Source organism: Pteropus alecto, unplaced genomic scaffold (genome assembly GCF_000325575.1).
Source record: "Pteropus alecto unplaced genomic scaffold, ASM32557v1 scaffold76, whole genome shotgun sequence".
Taxonomy (NCBI): domain Eukaryota; kingdom Metazoa; phylum Chordata; class Mammalia; order Chiroptera; family Pteropodidae; genus Pteropus; species Pteropus alecto.
Genome location: NW_006443138.1, coordinates 7168702 through 7189671, shown reverse-complemented (window position 1 = coordinate 7189671; position 20970 = coordinate 7168702). Strand labels below are relative to the sequence as shown.

General features: G+C 35.4%; 1 protein-coding gene across 1 annotated transcript; it reads right to left on the bottom strand.

Annotated features, from left to right (window-relative positions):
• Positions 1–4799: 4799 nt before the first annotated feature.
• On the bottom strand, positions 4800–20049 carry CCT2 (chaperonin containing TCP1 subunit 2). The gene is made up of 16 exons (XM_006923729.3): positions 19896–20049; positions 19083–19157; positions 18918–18983; positions 18107–18218; positions 17707–17783; positions 17469–17581; positions 16424–16626; positions 14840–14940; positions 14535–14662; positions 13110–13213; positions 10342–10461; positions 9835–9963; positions 9549–9652; positions 9156–9255; positions 8133–8274; positions 4800–5132 (listed from the first exon to the last, which is right to left on the bottom strand). Exons 1-16 carry the CDS (start codon positions 19896–19898, stop codon positions 5102–5104), a joined length of 1608 nt encoding a protein of 535 aa, XP_006923791.1. The 5' UTR covers positions 19899–20049; the 3' UTR covers positions 4800–5101.
• Between the last annotated feature and the right edge of the window lie 921 nt (positions 20050–20970).

The following is a 20970-nucleotide window of genomic DNA, read 5'->3' as shown; positions in this document are numbered from 1 at the left end:
TTACTTTAAACATGACTGGTTTGTGCTGACTTAGCTCATTTTCCCTGAAAGGTTTGACCCAAGGTCTGCTCTCAGTTGTTCACCCTCACTGACAATAGAAGTCACCTAGAAAGCAGAAGCTGTGGCAACGTGGTCTCCTTAAAACCAAGCCCAGCTGCAACCCTTGGCTGCTTCCATGGAGCAGAGCTCTTCTGTTTATTCACGTTAATGGACCTGAGCAGAACTGAATCCCCTTCCATGAGGGAAACCACATGTTCAGATTCATACCAGGTTAATGGTAGTAGGTGGTAAATTTAATCACTTGAAACAAGCATTTGGAAATTTGAATTGCAGGTCGTGGTGTATATAAAAAGCTTCTGCCTCTTTAGCCTCAGTATCTCTGCTTTTGTTCTGATCTGTTTTGATTTTTGTAGATAGGGTCTTTTGATGGTTAGTGTATAAAGCTAGGTATTTCAGCCACTATTTTTTTTTGAAGTATGTAAATTGTGACCATTTCTTCTTCCCATGAATACATTGACTTTAAAGAAAGTGCTGTCAGTGGGTGATTTAATAACACAATCCTTCACATTCTTGAACGTTGTCAGCAACGAAGTGTCATCTTAACTAGAACATAGTATAGTTAGCTTTTAAAATGTACTTTTGCCATAAAAAAGCATCTTAACCCAGCAAAGTTTGGTTCTAAAATTACATGACACAGCAGGCTATTTTCAAGTGTCTTCCTACCACAAATATTTCTCGCTAAGCCAGAGGAAATCTCCTTATCATCACCCCCCAGTCTGCAGAATATCTGCAACCCACTGATTTGATTGCCAAAGGGTCTCTTTAACCATTAAATGTAATCGTTGGTCAAACATTTAACTCGAGTAATGAGTCTAGATTTCTGAGACAGCTATGATTTATAGTCTATTTTCTCATTCCTAATGATTGAAACCAAACCATCCTCAGTTGATGTTAGAAACCTTCTGCTAACAGAACTGCCTTCTGACCTGTATCTATAGCCAGCCTTATTATGGCTATGACTTTCTTCTGACCCTGCCTTATCCCTCCCAAGATTAATGGTTATACCCATAAAACAAAGTGAAGCCATGTGATCTATCTATACAGAGTTCTAATAAGATAACTGGCCTGAATCAAATGTCATATTATAAACTATTTTTGCTTAGCGAAGCTGTTTTCTTCTGAAATAATCAATACATATTAAGCATACATTTCCCAAATGATTAAAAATTCACCCCTGATTTTACTGTCCAAAAATGTTTTCACTATAGGGTTTTAATCAATTTTATGAAGTAACTCTGTAAATACATGTTTACATTTCCTTTACCCTCTGAGATGTTTTCTTGAAATTCTAATACGATTAGAAAGTTAAAAAGGGGGAAATGTTGAAGTAACTATACTCATGATTTTAAAAGTCCTGAAACCCAAAGTAGTATGCATCAAGAGGAAAATCTCTGCCAGTTTGTATAGAATGTTAGCTTCCATTAACACAAATGCCAACTAAAATCTTTAACTAATGAATTCTATGGAAATAAAGTTTTTCTATCCTAAAATGCAACATCACCGTAATTTCACACTTAAAAAGTGGGCTTGTGCCCTAAAAATCAATTAGGCTCAAATTTTAACTAAAAGCACATATCATAGAGTTATCTGGAGGCACTGTTGCATAATGGTTAAGAGAATGGCCTTCAAACTACCAAAGTTCAAATCCTGGCTTTGCCATTTACTGGTCAGTTACTGTCTGTGCATCTCAGTTTTCTCATCAATAAAATGGTAAGTATCTCTCAGAGCACTGTAAGGATTAAAGAAATTACCGTGCATAAAGTGCACAGAATAGTGGCTGACAGGTGACAGCTAATGTTTATATACCATGTTCTTTTATTGTTATACCATACAGCACAATACTCATATTTATCCTATAATCAGTATAATTCTTTGAAGGAAAAAAACATAAATGGCAATAGACCAAAAACTTTTTCTCTTTCAACAAAATTTTCAGCAACAGTTACTATAGTCTTGAATATAAGAAAAAGTACAATGTGGTCAAATGCTTCTCTCTGGCTTACCTAGATAAGAAAACACAAACATGATTACCAAGGATTCACTTTTAAATTTCTAAATGAAGATACTGTCCTTTCTCTGTTATTCTAGAATTGGCAAAATCAAGTGCAGTGAGTCTTCACTTAATGTCAATAGGTTGTACTTTAAATGAAACGACGCAACGAAACCAATTTTACCATAGGTCAGTTAATATAAATAGAAGTTCCTACAGCATCTCATCAGTTACAATGAAACGATGTTGAAGAAAAGTTACTTGAGGAACTTTTGTACTTGAAAACATGACTATTCCTTGGCACTAAACGGATGTGTCATGAGGGGTACGAGGCATTAAACTGAACACATGGGTGTGTATCTGCTACATGCTCTGTCATTATTTAAAAAAAAAAAAAAAATGCATACCCCTTGCAATTTCACTACCACAGAAAGAATATTAAAACAAAGTTTAAATGTTTTTCCCTTCTGGAGAACAGGTAACAGGTGATATTTATCTTTGAATCTCCAATGCCTACTATTCCTCCACCAAGTCACCTGAATTTTAGAGATTTTATCATGCACTCAGCCAACAGGCAGGGGACACTACTGTAGGTCAGGTACTATCCTCAGGGTCTGGTGTAAGTTAATTCACATAACCTTTTCAATACCCCTTTGAAAGAAGTGTTATGCACTATTTATAAAAAATATGAGGAATTTGAAATCACATTTGCCTTATTCTTCATACTGAGAATCGGCAGACTTTAGAAAAAGATTCTATACAGACTATTCTGCTGACTTTTATCAGTTAGGGGTTAGGGTCCTGGCAAGAAAATGCATTCATCCAATATGGTTTACATGAAGAAACCTTAACAAAGGAACTATTAGTAGACAGGATTAAGGGGGGTAGGGGACCGATACTGAGGTGGTTAATACTGACGCACACAGTCAAGAGTCAACAGGAGCAGCTCTCACCACCCATATGGCTGAATGAACAGGAAACAGAAATGTTACCCACTAAGAGCTGAGAGCTATAAGAGGGGCTGCCCAGCAAAACAATAGTAGTGGTAGGTCTCACAGGGATGCAGCCACTTGCAAAGAGCAAAAATAAGAACATATTTCCTCTCCTCATATCCTGCCAGTGCCTCCTGAGTTAAACCACAGTAAACCAGTACACAGGGAATTGTGAGGCACTTGAGGGCAAGTCCCATGGTCTCTAAGCAGGCAAAGAATGGATCCTGGCTTGAGGAGAGTTAAAATAACCAGCACACATATTCTCCTTCAAAAAAACAGAAAAACTGGAGACTAGGATTTTAAAATCCTGAACATCTGGACAATTTTTATGTATCAACTATTAATGTATATTCCAAATCTATTTCTGTATCACAAAAGTCTGGTGAAAATAAAGACCACTGCTTCCATATTTACTGTTTATGAGTAACAGAAACTCCACTCTAAATTAGAGGAATTAGAGAGGCCTACATTGGACTCTCACCTCTGAAACTGGGAAGATTTTAAAATTTAACTTGGAATAGTCTAAGGCTATGACAACTGCCAGGGTTTCAAAGGATATGAATTCAAAGAATATTGTTGGATATAACAAATAAGGTCCCATGTGTCTTCTTTTTAAATGAACTTTTAACTGGTGTAGCCTTAAGATCTTTAGAGAAAATGTCCAAGTACACTTTTAGATTAAAATCCTACTCCAGGATATCTGGTCCCTCAGGATAAATGTTTATTTAAACTCACCTCTCCTACTGAAACCTCTGCAGGTTTTCTTGGTCATGACATGGTCATCTGGTCCATTTGAGTTATGGGACGAAAACAAATGTAATCATGTGTGATAAAAGTATTTTGCTTCTAAGTGAAAAAAATATCAGTATAATTCTCTTTAATGATTTCAGGAAGTTTCTCCTTTTTGTGAATGTTGCAAGACATAAACTAGTATCGCAACAAAGAAAATCATTTTCTTCAGTTTTAATAGCTTCTATAAAGTCTTAAAATGTTGAGACAAACTTTTAGATAAAAACAAAACAAAAAAATGTTGGTTTATTAGTTTCTTTGAAAACCCTTTTGCTCCTCTCTGGAATAAAATGTCTTTCCATGATGCTAGCTCCGAGATACCCAGTAAAAGCTCGTGCGGATCTTTCTCATTTTATTTCTTGCACGTTCTACTGTATACTGATGTATAAATAACCTGCAAATCTAAATTCACCATTAAACTCAGTACATACTTATACCCATCTCCATTCTCTCTCTAGAATCCATCTGTCAAAAAGAAAAATACAAACAAAAAAACCCTAGCAACAAGCAATAAAAATGCTTACATCTAATCATACCCATTTTCTTTAAGAGAACATTACCCTATAAAGCATCAGAGGTACCTGAAGAAGCTTGCAACAACCAACATTTAAAATGACTCTTTCAAAACATAAAAATAAAAAAAATAAAATGACTCTTTCAAACTTAAAGTAACAGAAATCACCATCAGTTTTTCCTAAGTAAGACAGTAGTTAAGACTATACAGAATTAAATGAGTACTAAAGACTATGGTACTTTCACTAAATAAAAATAAATGGTTAGTTAATAAATGTTATGTATAATTGAGAACCAAAAGATTAGTGTTAGGTTTATCACATTAGACTTGGACTTATATTAATCAAGATGATTATTTCATAAATGTATAAGGTCGATCACTAGTTAAACTGGAACAACTCTACTGAAAGTACAATCATTCATTCCCATTAAGTAGAGTTACGACAGGGCAAAGATCACTTAGACAGTAAGAACTAAGGAATTGTTCAAATTTTTATTGGTAAACAGTATGAGAAATGAACTTTTCTATCAACTGAATTTTATGGTATGAGAAATGAACTTTTCTATCAACTGAATTTTATGGAAAAGGAACATCAAATAAATTAGACCCATGTTAAAATAAAAGGTCAGCTAAACGTCCAAACTTAAGAAGAACCACAGACAAACTTCAATTCCACAGTCTTCTTTAAGAAGTCGAAGTCTTTCAAATACAACTTTGTAATGAACTGGTCCGGAGCATAACAGCATATAGGAATGCTTAACAGGGGTGGTGATCAGGGACACGTTTCCTGCAAGGATTACACAACATACAATTAAGAAAAAAGTTAATGGTGAAAATGAAAAGCACAACTGTAACCAAAGGTTTATATTAAATGCAAAACAGCTAGAATCCTAATTTCATTAAGACCATCATAACCCAATTCTCTAAAACAAAATGTTTCTACCTCATAACTACCATCCTTCAATTATTATTTTATTAGGAAGGAAACATTACAAAATCTGTGGAATATGAAAGCCTGTAGTTATTTAGTTCTCAACTTCTCATCCAAACATCCTACTTAACAAATATGTATTCTCCAGAAAATGGTAAATTCATGTTTTCAATATTATGTTAGGAAATTTTACTATATTAGCTCAAAGACAGTTGTAAAATGGCAAGGCTTTGGGGCCTCTAGATGGAAATCTCTGGATCACTATTCTAAATGAAGAAAACAAATGACAATAGGTAAGCTGGTGATGAGGCTGAATAACTCACTAAAGTACGCCAATAGCACCTCTCGTATCTTAGATGTTAACTTTTATTCTCAGGTAACCACATAGTGAATCCCTCAGGAAGGGAGCATGGTAGGTGTACTAGTGCAATTTTTCACTTAATGCCTCTTCAAGGAGCTAGGGCTTGAGAAACACTGCTTCTAGAGGCAAGCATACCAGTTAAGAGAAGCAGAAAAAGCATTAAGAGGAGACCCAAAGAGCACACTGGGATCATATAGAGATAAACGCTTCCAACCTTGGCAGCTTATGGAGTATGACTAAAGGATGCTAAAAGATGTCAATACAGAAAAAGTTATCAAGCAGCTGTCACAGGGCACTGACTGATCTGGAAAACAAACCTGGAGGTCATTAACTAGTATGTAAAGAAGTCCAAAGCCCAGTATATATTTCTGACATATTTAATAGACACAAATCTCTAAAACAGTGTTACCAGATCAAGTGAGGTATTATATAGTGTATATTTCGAATGTGACTGAGAGTGCTGAATTATTGTGAAGATTTCTGAGGGTGAGTGTGGCTGTGTAACCTTAACCTCAAGTCGGAAAATCTTAATTACAGAACTTGATTTTCTTTTGCCATCATTCTGCTTAAAGACAGTAGAAAACATTAACTGCATTTAACCTAACCATCTTTGGTGGCACTGCTTCCAAGAAAACTTGCTGTCAACTTCTTCCCTCACCAACTTTCCATTTCGAAATATGAGTGCTCTGCATTACCCTATCCTCCCAGTACCAGGAGCAAGGAATCTCTAGATTTTTCAGCCCAGTCCTTTTTCCGGGACAGCACAGTAGAGTTAAATACTATTTCATCTGTTCTCTCCAAACCAAATCACTACTTTCTACTGTTTCCTTCCTAATAATAGTATTAGGATAGCTGGCACTCATAGAAGCAAGCCAATGAAATGAGTACTGCAAGGTTCTGCACAAAAAAAATCCTCTGTAACTAAGTCCATTTTAGGTGTAATTTCCTAGTAGCATTCCTACTTCCCTCCTGTTACTACAGATGAACTCCGGGTACCACTGCCTAAAACCAACTCCTGCTCTTGTTCTCTTCTCTCTCCCATAGCTACTTAGTGAACAGCTCCCCTCTTCTGCATCAATCATTCCCTCTCTAGGAAATTCCTCCACTTAAACAAACTGAATTTTCACAGTAAAGACCCACATCCCCTCCAATTACTATATTCTACTTCTGTTCCCATTCTCAACATCCACTTTCTCCAATTCTTCTTCTCCTGCCCCACCTCCACTCCACTAAAACTGCCTGTTATGATTACCAATGGCCTATTACTAAATCCAATTTTTAAGGTCAATTTTCGGTCCTTATCTTACTTGACCTATATACATAATTTTGACAGCTGATAACTCCTCCTTCCTAAATCCTTTCTTCATTTGGCTCTTGGACACATATTCCCTTGGTTTTTCCTCCCCGGGGACCTCAGTGGCTACTCCATACATCCCCAATCTCTAAAACTTTATGAGAAAATTTCAAATATATATAAAAGCTGAGAGTGTATCATTAATTTTCATGTAATCATCATCCAGTTTTAATAATTATCCATACTTTACATACCAGTGTCATTTGCTGGTTGCTCTAAATCTTTCCCTTGTAATTGAAATTCTCCAGTGCTCAGTCCCTAAAACTACGTTCCTTCTTTAACTACATTCACTCTCTGGACACTCAACCAGTCTAATGGCTTGAAACACCACATATAGGCTGACAACTCCTAAATTTATACCTACAGCTCCAACTTCTCTCCTAAACTACAGACTCAACTACCTAACTCAATTATCAATAGACATCTCAAATTATCCCAAACTGAAATCCCCTTCTTCCCTCCCAAAGCCTTTCCCAACTCAGATAACCTTATATATCTTTTATCAATCCTCACCACCTTCGCTTCTATTTCCTGGTCCAAGCCATCATCCTCTCCCATTTCCTGAACCACAACTAACAGATAAAATAAATGGTTTTGGTAACTACCGCATGGGTTTAGGAACTACTACAAAGAATTAAAATTAACTAAATTCTCAAAAGTTAAGATTTTCTGGCTATTTAACCATTTTCGTGAGTTTTTAAAGAATCTGACATCTTACAAAAGCTGCTGGTACAGGAACACGTAACTCTGCACATTATCTGCTTAAGATTGTTCATATGGAAAAGTACACCCAAGACAGAAAATGACTTGGAGCCAACCCTTCACAGTAAGAGTCAATTCTTACTACTATATACCTCTGCCTCCCCCAGGCTCTCTGGTTCCTGACCTTTCCAAGCCTGGCTCTTTTTGTGCCCTTTCAGTCCTGAGCACTAACCTGTGTCAACATACCCTGCTCCCACTAAGCTTTTTTGGCATAAATCTAAGAGTTGTGATTACATATTTTAAATAACTTACATAATACTTTTATCTAAGCAAAAATGCTATATTTTCTATCGATTACTGCTATTGAATATACGCAGCTAGCTACCTTTGTTTCTATGTTAATTTTCCCTCAGAAATGTTTTACAAAGTGCTACAATACCTTGGTGCTGCTTTGATAATGTTGTCCACACGTAAAATCACCTCTGCTGCTTCAGCTGCACTCAGAAGTACTTGTCGTTTCACTTGGAAACTTTCTGTTATACCCAGTATTTCCATATCACCAATAGTACCTTCCTTCATGTCTATAAAGAAAAAGTATTTACTAAATAAACTAGTTTTAACCAGAATATTGATATATCTCTAATGACTTATAACAAATAAAATAAATGCTGTTAAGAAAAATAAAATTACAACACCTAATTACTCAACTCTAGCCACTCGAAAAAAGTCTTTTAGACATCAAAAGGTCGACTACTAATTATTTTTATTAATGGAGGGCAACTATGTCAAATGAAAAATTTATTCCGAACACTAGATCTCTTATCTATATATGTAAAATTATTACAGAAAATTTTCTCACCACTATTTACCATGGATTCTTAAGAACTGAGAGAATTTAGAAGTCATCTATTTTTCTTCTTGTGAGAATCCTAATTCATCTCCAGACAGATGATTATACATCAGCTTTCTCTTGTCCTGTGACAGGACTGTCTATCCTTTAAAACTTTTCCTATAATGTCCTAGGGATAGTTTGTTGGGAAATTTTTCAATCTGAATTAAATCTGCCTTTTTGGCCACTTTTATCTATGTATGAGGATCTGCACACTCAAGAATGTCTCAGCATAAGTTTATTGTGCGATTATAGAGTTAATACTGATTGTATAAGAAATACAGTAAAGTTTACCCTTATTTCAGAATATGAGTACTGTTATTCTATAGTCATAACGTAACAAACTAGTTACAAATCTAACTAAATTTATACCCTTTATAAAATAACAAAGTTTGGCAGTGTCTAGGATATCAAGTTAAACACTGTTCCAAGAATATATAATGGTTACAAAAGCAAGGGCCATAGGAGTCTTTTATATGGTTATTATGAGAATTCATCCTTCAAAAAAAAAAAAAAGTAAAGAACTTGGTAGAGTCACTCTTAACAACTACAAGGTTCCAACTGATTTCTTACCCAGTCCAGCAGTTATAATGCCTTCACTATGGGCAGCTCGGAGCTGTGCCACCAGATCTGCACTGTCATAACCTGCATTGTCAGCTATAATAGTTGGCAACTATGATGTAAAAGAGAAAATGGTTAACGATCTAGTCTAGTATAATTTACTCCTAACCAGCATAGCTTTTTAAAATTATACATTTGGAAACACTATAAAATCTGCTTCCTTTTAATTACTGCTCATATAGAGAGGATAAACTCCAATTGAATTTAAAAGTGGTGTGAACTAACCAGTTCTTTTTCTTAAAGCAACAAAATAAACATTTCCTGACAAAATAGAAAAATATATTCACTTAAAACTATCAATACCAACAAAACTTAAGTTCAGATCTCTTATTTTTATTAACTTACCATTCTCAGCGCTTTAGCATAAGACTCCATTGCAACGGCTTCTTTACCTGGTGTTTTACTGGCAAGCTGTGTCACAGCATGAGCCATCAGCATCTCAGAACAGCCTACAGATTAAAAATCCAATAAAAATCATTATACTTAAAGACACTGAATTACTGACTTCTCTTAAGACATGTAAAACTTAAGTGCAAAGGCAATACAAAGTTTCTATAAGAAACATTAAAAGCACTTACGATTTATACCATACTTTAAAAAATAAAATGTTTAGTATTTTCCAAATGCTTACCTCCTCCATAAACTGTTCTAGAATCCTTCACAGTTTGGGCAAGAACACAAAGAGCATCATGCAAAGATCTTTCTGCTTCATCTAAAATTTGCTGAGTGGCACCACGAAGAACAATAGTGCAAGCCTCACCTAATGTTAAAAAATATTATGTCCCAATGAGCATTTAATTATAAAAGATAAAATTTGCCTTCTATTATTTATGTAGGTGTTGGTTATATTATTTGGTTTTGAAAGCTAACGTCTTCCACTGTTACATATTCTCTTCACTAACAGTTCACGTCATAATAGTGTTAAGTTACCTAGAAAACAACTATGTTGAAAATTCTCTATTCACGGAGACAAGATTATGATAAGGCTGACCACAAAAGAGATCAAAATTAGCAAACATCATGCTCCACGAGAATTAAGACACAGCATATTCTAGTAACAACAGTAACTGTTTCCTTCACTTCAACAGAGCTTTGCAAAGATTTAGAAACCTAAAACAGGATCTACATGAACACTCACCAAGGGCTACCCCAGAAAAGTGAATAAGCTTGTCTTCTCCAATCATGACTTCCTCAATAAGCTTGCAACTTCCAAGCTTCACCAGTTCTGGGTGGTCAAAAGTAGAGGCAATTTCACCACCTATGAACATAAGTGTACATTAAATGCATGACAGATCTAAAATTTGTTTAACAAGCAGTAATGGACATTTTTTTAAGTTGATTGCTTACTATGGGCCAAGCATTGTTGGATGCACCTCATATGAACTGGAGGATTAGTCTTCACAACAACCCAAATGATAGGTTCCATTATTATCTCATTTAGAAGCGATAAAATTGAGGCAGAGATGTTCAGTTTCTTATCCAAAGTTATATAGCTTCAACAAATAGGGTGAAACCGAGATTCAAATCCAAGGAGTCTGGCTTCAGACCTATAAGCACACTATATACCACTACCCTCCACCAAAGGTTAAACTGAAATTTTAACATTTACCTCTAAAGTCAGAATTTAAATTGAGATTCTCTTCTGAATCCAGTCTAGAAGACCAGTACTGTTATGATCTAATTTCATAAAATGAAACATGAAAATGTTTGACTAGTATTATGTCAACAGATATACGGACTTTAGGAACAGTTTAAAATAGTAAGTATTTGATAGCTGTGAATTACCATAACTGAAATGTCAGAAAGCCCCTGTTAAGGTCTAGAAAAATGGGAAACGTATACTGAGAATTTCCCAGAGCAAACTTAATAACACATCAAAAAATAAGTTCATTTTATTCCTTATTTCTAGTCCTGTTTTCCATCTTCCATACTACAAACTGAGAGGGTCAGCCATTTCTTTTCCTGGTCCTTAATTTAGCAAAAGTTAGGTTTCCATTTTAAAATCCTTTTCTCTAGCTCATTACTCTCACTTTTAAAAAAGTAGATTCCTCCTATCACAACCAATCCCTTTTATCCTACTCCTTATTAATAAATCTGAATAATTGAGGCTTTATATGTATTTTTCAATACATTTTCAACACATTTATACAAAGATCTCTAGTCTTCCTAACTCTACTAATTTATACTCATAACCTGTATAGCTGAAGCTCTTTTAGACTCGCAAATTCTTGAGACTGCTTTGTTTCCTAGAAGTAAGACAGAACATCACATCACATCCCCAAAATGAGACTAATCTGGCTTCTGAAAAATTTCACTTAACTTACACTCACTCATTTACACCTACTTACAAGATACTTAACACTTTTAAAAACCAATTTCACACACTTCGACAACAATATATAAGCTAATAAAGATGGGAGCCACTACTGGATCAACTTTGGTTAGTGTGCCTGATCAGTAAATTTTCTTCTGAGTACATGGCAATTTCATGTATGAAGTCCTTATATCAACTTATCCCATGAATGTGATTCTTATGTCATGTCTTTAATTTCACTGTATTGAAGGAAATACATACAAACAAGCATATTAAGTTTTATCACCTTAAGCATCCAATATGCAGTGGGGTTTTTAAAGAACACCAATTTAAAGCAGGTAAACCCACTTCGAATTAATTAATGAAAGGAAAACATCTCTTTTTAGGTCAGAAGATTATGCTTCTGATTATTAAAAATGGCTTAAGTTATTCTGAGATGAGACCAATTCTATCCTCTATATTAATTAGTATCCTTTCATTTCTTCTATAAATGGCAGTTCCAAACTGAATTCAATATTTCTAGTGACTTTAACATCTCAAACCCCACTCTTATTTTTCATTGCCCGATTCCAAACCAACGTTCCAACCTATTCATTCATTTTCGAGAACCCGAATGTTGGAGGATAAAGGTTTTTATACCTAGTTTTTCGAGGGCTACTTAGAAGTTACTTTAAAAACTGTTAGAACAGAAAGTAAACAAGTTGTACTCTGTTATTTTGATGTATATATATCTTATTAGTAAACGTAAGTTCTAGTCTACACAATTGGGATTGTATTACTCATTCCTCTACTAAAGGGTGTTGGAACATACTAACTTTTCATCAAACATTGCTGGATTGTTTCACACTTGTTTCAAACATTTCTTACTTTCAGAAATTTTAAAATATTAACAAAAGCAATATTTAACTATCTGACCCACTATTACAACTGTACAATCGTACAGGGCTCAAAGCATTAAACTACTCACTTAGCACTAGAAATAACTAAATGAACAAACTAGGTAAGACATAAGATTCCTTATTTTAAGCTCTAGTTTATATAGACTTTATGTTTAGAACAATGGTCCTGTGGGTTCGAGAAATAATGTAGTATGTTTCTTTAAAACACAATAAAAAGAAATCTGTATCGATGGCAAGCCTAGCATACAATTTGGTACATTAAAAATAATGTAACTAAACAAAAAATATCCAAAAAGTATAAACCAGATTTCAGAATAACTGTTTAGAGTCTAAGTTCCTTAAAGGCGTTTCTTTGTATTCTCAGCAATGAGTTACATATACAGCTGATCCTTTAAAACAATGTGGGTTTGAACTGCACAGGTCCACTTATAAATGGGCTTTAAAAAAGTGCACCTGGGCAATTCAAACCATGTTGTTCAAGGGTCAACTTTTTCCATCGTGGATGGGAATCTATGGGTGTAGATGGCCAACTACAGTTGTTTTTGCAGTCAAGAGAGGATTTTCAACTAAACATGGTGGGAGATTAACGCCCCTAATCCTTAGCGCCCCTAACCCTCGCAGTGTTCAAGAGTCAACTGTACAAACACTCAATAAATCCAAGAGTGATTACTATGTTTGTTTTTTTTCCCATACCTGTGACAAGAGCCAAGCGTTCCACACCTGCAAAGTCTGCATGTTCGATAGCCATAACACCAGCAGCCCCAAAGAGCTGTTCCGGATAATTATAAATTAATTGTCTGTGAATAAAATACATTGAATACAGTTACTTCACAAGATAAAATACATTATAGACTAAAAGAAAAAAAATTTTTATCTCACCAGTAATCCAAGAAATGCAAATCAGAACAAGACAGCATTTTTTACCTATATAATAAATTATAATCCTAGTGCATCCATGCTAATATTAAAAACAGATGTTGTTTTTTATATTGCTATTGATAAACTGGAAAAGCAATTTAGTAGTAATGCATCAAAAACTATATCAATGTTCACATTGATTTAATTCCACTCCTGAGAATCTACATCAAAAAAATCAGATATTAAAACATGTAAGAATTTTTAAAGAGAATAACAAAACTTGCCAATGACCTCAATGTCCAATTACCAATTATAAAAATTTTGTAATTTTTAAAAAACATACACTGTTAGATTAAAAAAGAGAGTTACAAAAGTTTATACCATATGATCACAACTAAGTGAAAAACAAACTTGAACACACACACAATCAACTTTATAATAAAGGAAAGAATTTGTGAGAGTTAAAACCTCAGATTCTGGTTCCTTATTAAAATTTTCTATTTTCAAAAATGAGTAGATACTATTTTTACAATAGGAGCAAAACAGACATCTATTTAAAAGTTTTTAAGTTTAAAAAAGTCGCCCCCAATTTTTTATAATTATAATAATGCATGGCTAGGAAAAATGTGACTTATCAGATTCACAGATCACATAGAATTTAGAAACTTACTTTAAAAAAGCCCACAAAACATCTGGCCTAAAACAATTATTCTTCATCAACATTATCTTTTAAATTCAACTACAGTCTATTCTTTGACTGAAATGTTTTTATTTTCACCATTCAAAACAATCCATAAAAGCCTTAAGTACTAACAATATAAAATACAAGAGAAAGGTTTACGCATATTTTTTCATACAAACGAAAGCCTTAAAACTCTTAATACTTTTCAACTCTTCAATCTTGTTTCATGTCTATTCTTTTAGCTTTTTGTTACTTCAAACTCCCATCATTTAATATGAAATTAACTCTCATCCAAATATATGTATACTAAAGCCAAAACTATTAACTGCCAAGTCAGAAAATTTACTGTTTTAACAGTTTGGTAAAGCATAAAAAGTTGTAGTAAAGTATAACAACATAAAATATCACTAAATCATTGTAATGCAAATGCCTTGCTGTACAATTATATTTACATTTGGAATAAACAGCAGCTCCTAAATAAGTCACTAATTCAATATAAAGTATTTTCATAAGCCTTCTTAGAAAAAAATTCTTTCTTAGGTCGTTAACAAATATTGTTGGCACGAGCACACACAGACCTGTTAATAAAGCAATTTATCCCATGCTTGAGAATACGTTCAACTTTTTCCTTCATTTTTTCCTTTTCTGCATGTTCTATTTCGGCAACTTTTGCTGTAGAATCAACTCTTACCCGGGAACCAAATATCTAAGACAGAAGCAAGCATAAAAATTGTACCACTTTCATTACTCTGTATTTAAACACTTTTATGTAAATACACCAAAAAATGTTTATATTTATATATTCCAAGCTTTTTAGTGCAATTGATTCCTAGCCTCAGTTTATAACAGCTAGCAATTAGAGTTCCAAGAAATATAAACATACCTTTATTTTGTCTGTATCCATACCAGTATTTGCGATAAGAATTTTAGCATTTTCAATTCGCTTTGGTTGATTCACTCCAATTTTTTTGTCCAAAAGAAAGCCTACGACATAAGGGTAGTATTTATTAAATGCTTCAAGGCTGAGTTAATACATCTTACAAAGTTGTCTGCGTTATCAAATTACTTTCAAAGAATGCATTTACAATTCACCAAGCTCCTAGACCCTTTTATTCTGCTTTCATAGTAATCATAAAAATCAATTTAGCGGGTCATTTAAAAATATATATACAAAATAGAAAATGAGTGCACAGATTAAGAACAAACACAGTATTTTGAAACTTTTATTTCAGCTATACAGTATACTACATACACAGGTATACATATAGGTTGCAGTATAAAAATATTAAGTCCACTTCCATTAGCTTAAAAACAACACAGGAGAAAACAAGCTGTGAAGATTCAGATACACGGAGGTATTACTGAACTTTTAGAAAAACGGAGGCTTGTGATAAAATGAAAAATCCATGGACAATGGAATCAGACAAACCTGGCCCCAATCATACCCCTGCTGCATACAGCCTATCTGACAAATTATCCAACCTCAGTTACTCATCCATAAAATAGGACTATAACCAGTGGAAGAGATATTAATTACCAGCCTAGGGCTGATTTAGAACTATCACAGGGACACAGTATTGCCTTTCTCTCCAGCTTTAGATAAGCAGGTACCTTTTATCTTATTAAGCCATAATCATTTTGGCTTTTCTACTCTATTAAGCTAAACCAAATTCTCATTCAGTGGGCCAGTATCACAAGGAATGAGATTTTAAGTAAAATTCCTATTAGAATGCCTGGCACAAAACAGACGTTCAAAAATCGTACCTATCCTTATTTTAATTATCTTTCACTAACACCAGCCCCTATTAGAAATTTCTACACAGTCCTTGCATACAAATTCTACCAAGAGTATTTTCAGAACTGTCACTCCCTTGACACGAATGATGGGCAGCAAAACCTGGACTCTCACTGGCAAAGTGGAAACTGTAAAGTACGATTTATTCCTTTTTTCCCTTCTCTACAGAAGAGAATGCCTACACCACTTTCTATAGGCTATTTTGTAAATATAATGTAAAGGTACTTGGAAAATTCCTACTTTATGAACAAAATATACCAGTACTAGGGAAACAGTAGTTAACTAAGAGTCACCACTATTTAAGAACTATACCCTCAACACCTGCCAACTAAATGATTTGACTTAACCCAGACCATTGAAAATAGCTGACCTCTAGTAAAAACAAAACAAAAAACCCAAACGACTATAATTTCTCTAGAGACTGCAAGTATTTTTAAGGTAGAAAGTAACCTAAATATTATCAAAGAAACGCCAGAGTGGTATAAGAAAATGAAGCACACTCAATATAAAAAATGAATTAAAATGACAAAAACGGTCACAATATAATTTTTGTCCTTAAAGACAAGCTTTGTTAAGTGTCACTAGTCCTGACTAAAAACAGGATTCACTCAGTATTCAGCCCTCAACATCCCATCAAAGCTTTGCCCCCTTATATTCAACATATACACATACCTTCATCTAAATAGGAATCTGCCAGACTTCCTCCTAGCTTCTTGATGACGTGAATCGCCTCTAGATTACCAGAGCCTTTCAGTCTGAGAACAGCTTCTACAGCTAACTTAGTAAAGTGATCTTTGTGATGAGTAAGAAGTTTTGAGGATAATGTTGTTCCTGCAATATTCATTAAATCTTGACGGAATTTAACTTCATCGGAGCTAAAAAAAACAACCAAACAAAAAAACTCACGACTTTCTTAAAATGAAATGTATAAATTTGCTTCTTTATTCTTAAAATGCTTTTCAAGGATGTCAACTCTATTTTACTTTTCAAAATTTATTCATACTCATCTGTCCATATAGATAATTCCACCTCGACCAGTCAGAGCTCACATGAAATTAAACCTCACCAGTAAGCAAGAAATCCAAATTATACTATTTTCCCCCACCAAAATGGCAAACTACTAAAAAAACACAAGCACACAAAGAATACCAAATGTTGTCTAGAACATGGAGAAACAGGTACTGTTATATAGCTGGTGGAAGTGTGAATTTAAACTTTTTCTGGAGAATTATTTATAATGTAAATAAAAACACCTTAGAACACACGCATACCTTTGGACCCAGCAATACTTGATACATTTTTTGGAGTAACAAGTTTGTCATACTATAAAGCTAAAAATTGTCAAAACACAAATCTCCAACTATAGACAGGTAAACTATACCGCAGTAATATAATCAAATGCATACCTCAATTAAAAACATTGTACAAAATATTGACACCCGGAAATTGTGCTTGTTATTCAACTACACTGAAGGGGCTAAAAAATCCTCTACACATTGATATTATTTTTGTTTACTGTGAATCTATAGACAAAAACTGGAAACCCAAACTTTAATTTTAGTGGCTACCTCTGGAAGATAATATGGGGTCTTTCTGTTGGGGCAGGATAAGGCAGCAGGATGATGTTTGGATATGGCTGTTCTTTAGACGTTGTGCATTGAGTGTATTTTGGAAAGAATGTTAAATGTTTAAAACAGTAGTATTTTGGTATACCAACCCATGATCAACTGCAGAATTCAAGAGAGCCTGTCTTGCCGCCTTGGTGGCTTCTCTCCAACCTGCAATGATGGTCTGTGGATGTATCTTTTTTGCAATTAAAGATTCTGCTTCCTATTAAGAAACAGCAAAAAACACTTGTCAAGAGCAAAGATGTAGGAAGCAAAGACTTACTTCTAATACTTAAAACCACAAAAACAAAAAATAAAATAAGGTTAAAGTTGCTCAGATAGTCTTACCCTTAGTAATTCTGCTGCTAAAACAGTAACAGAGGTAGTGCCATCACCAACTTCATCATCCTGAACCCTTGACATATCTAGAAAAAAATGTTATTAACTCACTTATAGTTTATTCCACCTTTTAAATTGCTTCTCTGTAGCTTACCGAATTCTACAAACAACCCATTAATCTAAATCTCACTCATTTAGGTTTCTTCACTTGACAAATTCTTTGGAATTTTTTTGGTCTGAAATGCAATAGTTTTACTATCAATAATTACATGGCACTCCAGAAGCCTTTATTTTAAAGTGACAATAATCAATTAAAAACTGAACAGCTACTCTAAAGTATAATTAGTCAACATAACTTATTTAAAAAACGTTTCAAAATATTAACAGAATATATCATCTTTAGACTCACCAACTAAAACTTTAGCCGCTGGATTGTCAACACCAATGTTTTTTAGAATAGTTGCACCATCATTGGTTACCATAAGAGATGCATCTCTTCCACTGCTTAACAGAATTTTGTCCTAAAAGGAATATATTTGGCTCCAGTTAAGATATGAATGCATCTTGAATGCATGGGTCAATCAGTACTCTCATATACTGTTAATGTGTAAATACCCTGGAATGGCTATTTGACAGTATCCATTAAAATTTTTCAATGTGTATACCCCATAAGCAAACCTTGGTATCTACCCCTAAAAACACAAGAACAGGGAAACATGAAAAGGTTGTTTCAACAATGTAAAAGCCAAAACAATGAAAACAAACTAAGTGTTCCTCAACACAGTCATAAATACAAACTATAATCAGGATGCCGAATATCATTTGACTCTTACAGAAGCAGTTCACCATTTACAATGAAAAGAATTTTAACAAAGCAAGCTACAAAAAAACTACATATTACCAGTACATAAGAAAATATACAATACACAAGAAACACATATATTTACATAAGTGAACAAAGAAATCTGGGAGATTAACATCCAAATGGTAATAGTGGTTGTCACTGGAGAGTGGAGTGGGATTGGGGATGGTGATCAAATGGGACTTTAGCCATATAGGTACTGTTTTGATTTTTAGTAAGGAGAATAGATCCATATCTTACCTGTGTAATTAAGAGTTGTTTTAAAGATTGAAAAGCATCAAAAAATGTTATTTACTACATATATTTCCACTAAGGGCTCTAAAAGAATATCAAAACAAAAATTCCCTGTTTTTCTTACCATGCCCTTGGGTCCCAACGTGCTCTTTACCAAGTCTCCAATAGCAATGGCACCAATAAAAGAAGACTGGAATAAAAAAAATCAGAGATTGTCAAAATCAATTTTAGTCTTAAAACTGAAAAAGTACAATTGTATTTTTAAAAGAATAGGGAGAACAAGGCTTACCAGACGAGCTGTCTCTGCTCTCTCTTCATCAGCTCCAGCCTTGAAGATGTTAACAGGTGCAAGGGAAAGGGATGCCTAAAAAGGAAAATCAAGAATCAGTTTGTATGCCAATATTCTTTAACACATATGCACAGATGCCTTTCCATTAGACTTACAAGTAATATCTAACATAAAATTAATTTACAGAATAAAGTACTTTTTCAAACAAATGAAGCTCTCCATCATTGGGGAGGGTGGCATTTAAGGCAGAAGAAGAAACTTCTATAAGCTGTATAACGCGACCTTGCCTTTTAGATCTACAAGTCCTCCAGGAATAAAAACTATACACTAAAGAGATTGGCTGTTAAGGATGGCAAGACTAAAGTTGATTTTAATCCAAGGACAGGCAGGCAGGGGCTGTAGGCCGCCCACGGGACAACCGCCAGGCGGATGAGAGAACGCGGCGGCGTAGCTTCCACCAGGCCGCTCCAACTCTGCCCTGAGAGAGGGCGGGGCTTGCCTCGCCGACCCGCCCAAAGCACTAGAAATTTCTTCGCTAGCGGTGAGCCCCAAGCCTGGGAGTTCTGGGGCTGTGTTGAGGCTGTGTCAGAACAAGCCGCTGGCCTGGAGGCCCACCCCTCCCCCTGCCCCACATGGAAGGCTTCATCGGCGGGCCGGGAGCGGGCCTCACGCCGCGGCTCGCACCATGTGCGGCGGTCCCGGGGAACAGACACAGGGACCCTGCGGCACTGGGAGGAGAGGAGGGGGACAACGTGGCGGAAGCCACGACAGGGCATGGCAGGGCTTGGGCAGGTCGAGCGGGGCCAGGCTCACCATGGTTCCCAGGAGTTCGGCACAAACGCTACTCCCTCACGGCTCGCGCTCAGGACCAGAGGGAAGAGAAGCCGGAAGTGACGCCACACGCTCTACCGTGGGGGGCGGAGCCTCTGCCGGAGCAGTGCTACGGCGTAGCGCCTCCCGTGGGGAAAGGAAAGGGGTGCCATTTTGAGTCGAGCCCCTCGGGTCGTAAACGCCCCTCACACTGGAGGGGCGGGGCCTCGGCTCGCGTCCCGCCTCTGGGGTGCCCTCTGCCCTGGACGAGGGACGGGTAGGGCTGACATATTGCGCAGGGCTGGGCGGATTGGGAGTCGAACGTCCGAAGTGCCGGAGGTGCTGCGCCAGGAAGTTGCCATAGTAACGTAGTTAGTGCTTGCACGTTTTTGTTAATCGTTAAAGATTTGCCTTTAGGTACCACATGTACACAGTTTAAAGTGTTATATACTAATAATGAAAAACAGTTCAACAACCTCATCACTTCCTCTCCCCAGGGACACTCAACGTTTTTAGCTTTGTCTTGTGGAGGGTTATTTACCATCACATTCCTAAATAATTTTATCGCTATTTTCATTTTAAATATTATTTATTGAGTATTATAAAGGAAGACTTACATTCCTTTTATTGAATTTTAAAATGCTGTTTTTAAATGGACGTTGACTGTCCAGGACAAGGACTTGTGAACTCCGATGGAGACATTTACTTTATCTTTGTCATGCTTGCTCATTTTCAGGTTTTTTTCATTTCATTCATCAACCCCTTCCCCAAGTAGTAGAGATGACTAATATACTTATATAATGTCTGCGTAGAGATCAAGATCACTCGCAAACATTTCAGTTTATCAAAAACAGTTTTCTAGTTTCTCTGAGTCGACCCCTTAGAACAGTTAAAGCAAAATTTTTGTGCTTAAAAAAAAAAAAAAAAACTATTCGTTTTCTAACATCTACTGATTCCCTTTTCTCCTTGACGAACTGATCTATTAGCAAGCTTTTGAATTTTGGGCAATTATTAACATTGATAGATGTTTCCAATTTTTAATGGTTTCTACCTTTCAGATATACTCTAAAAGGGTTAG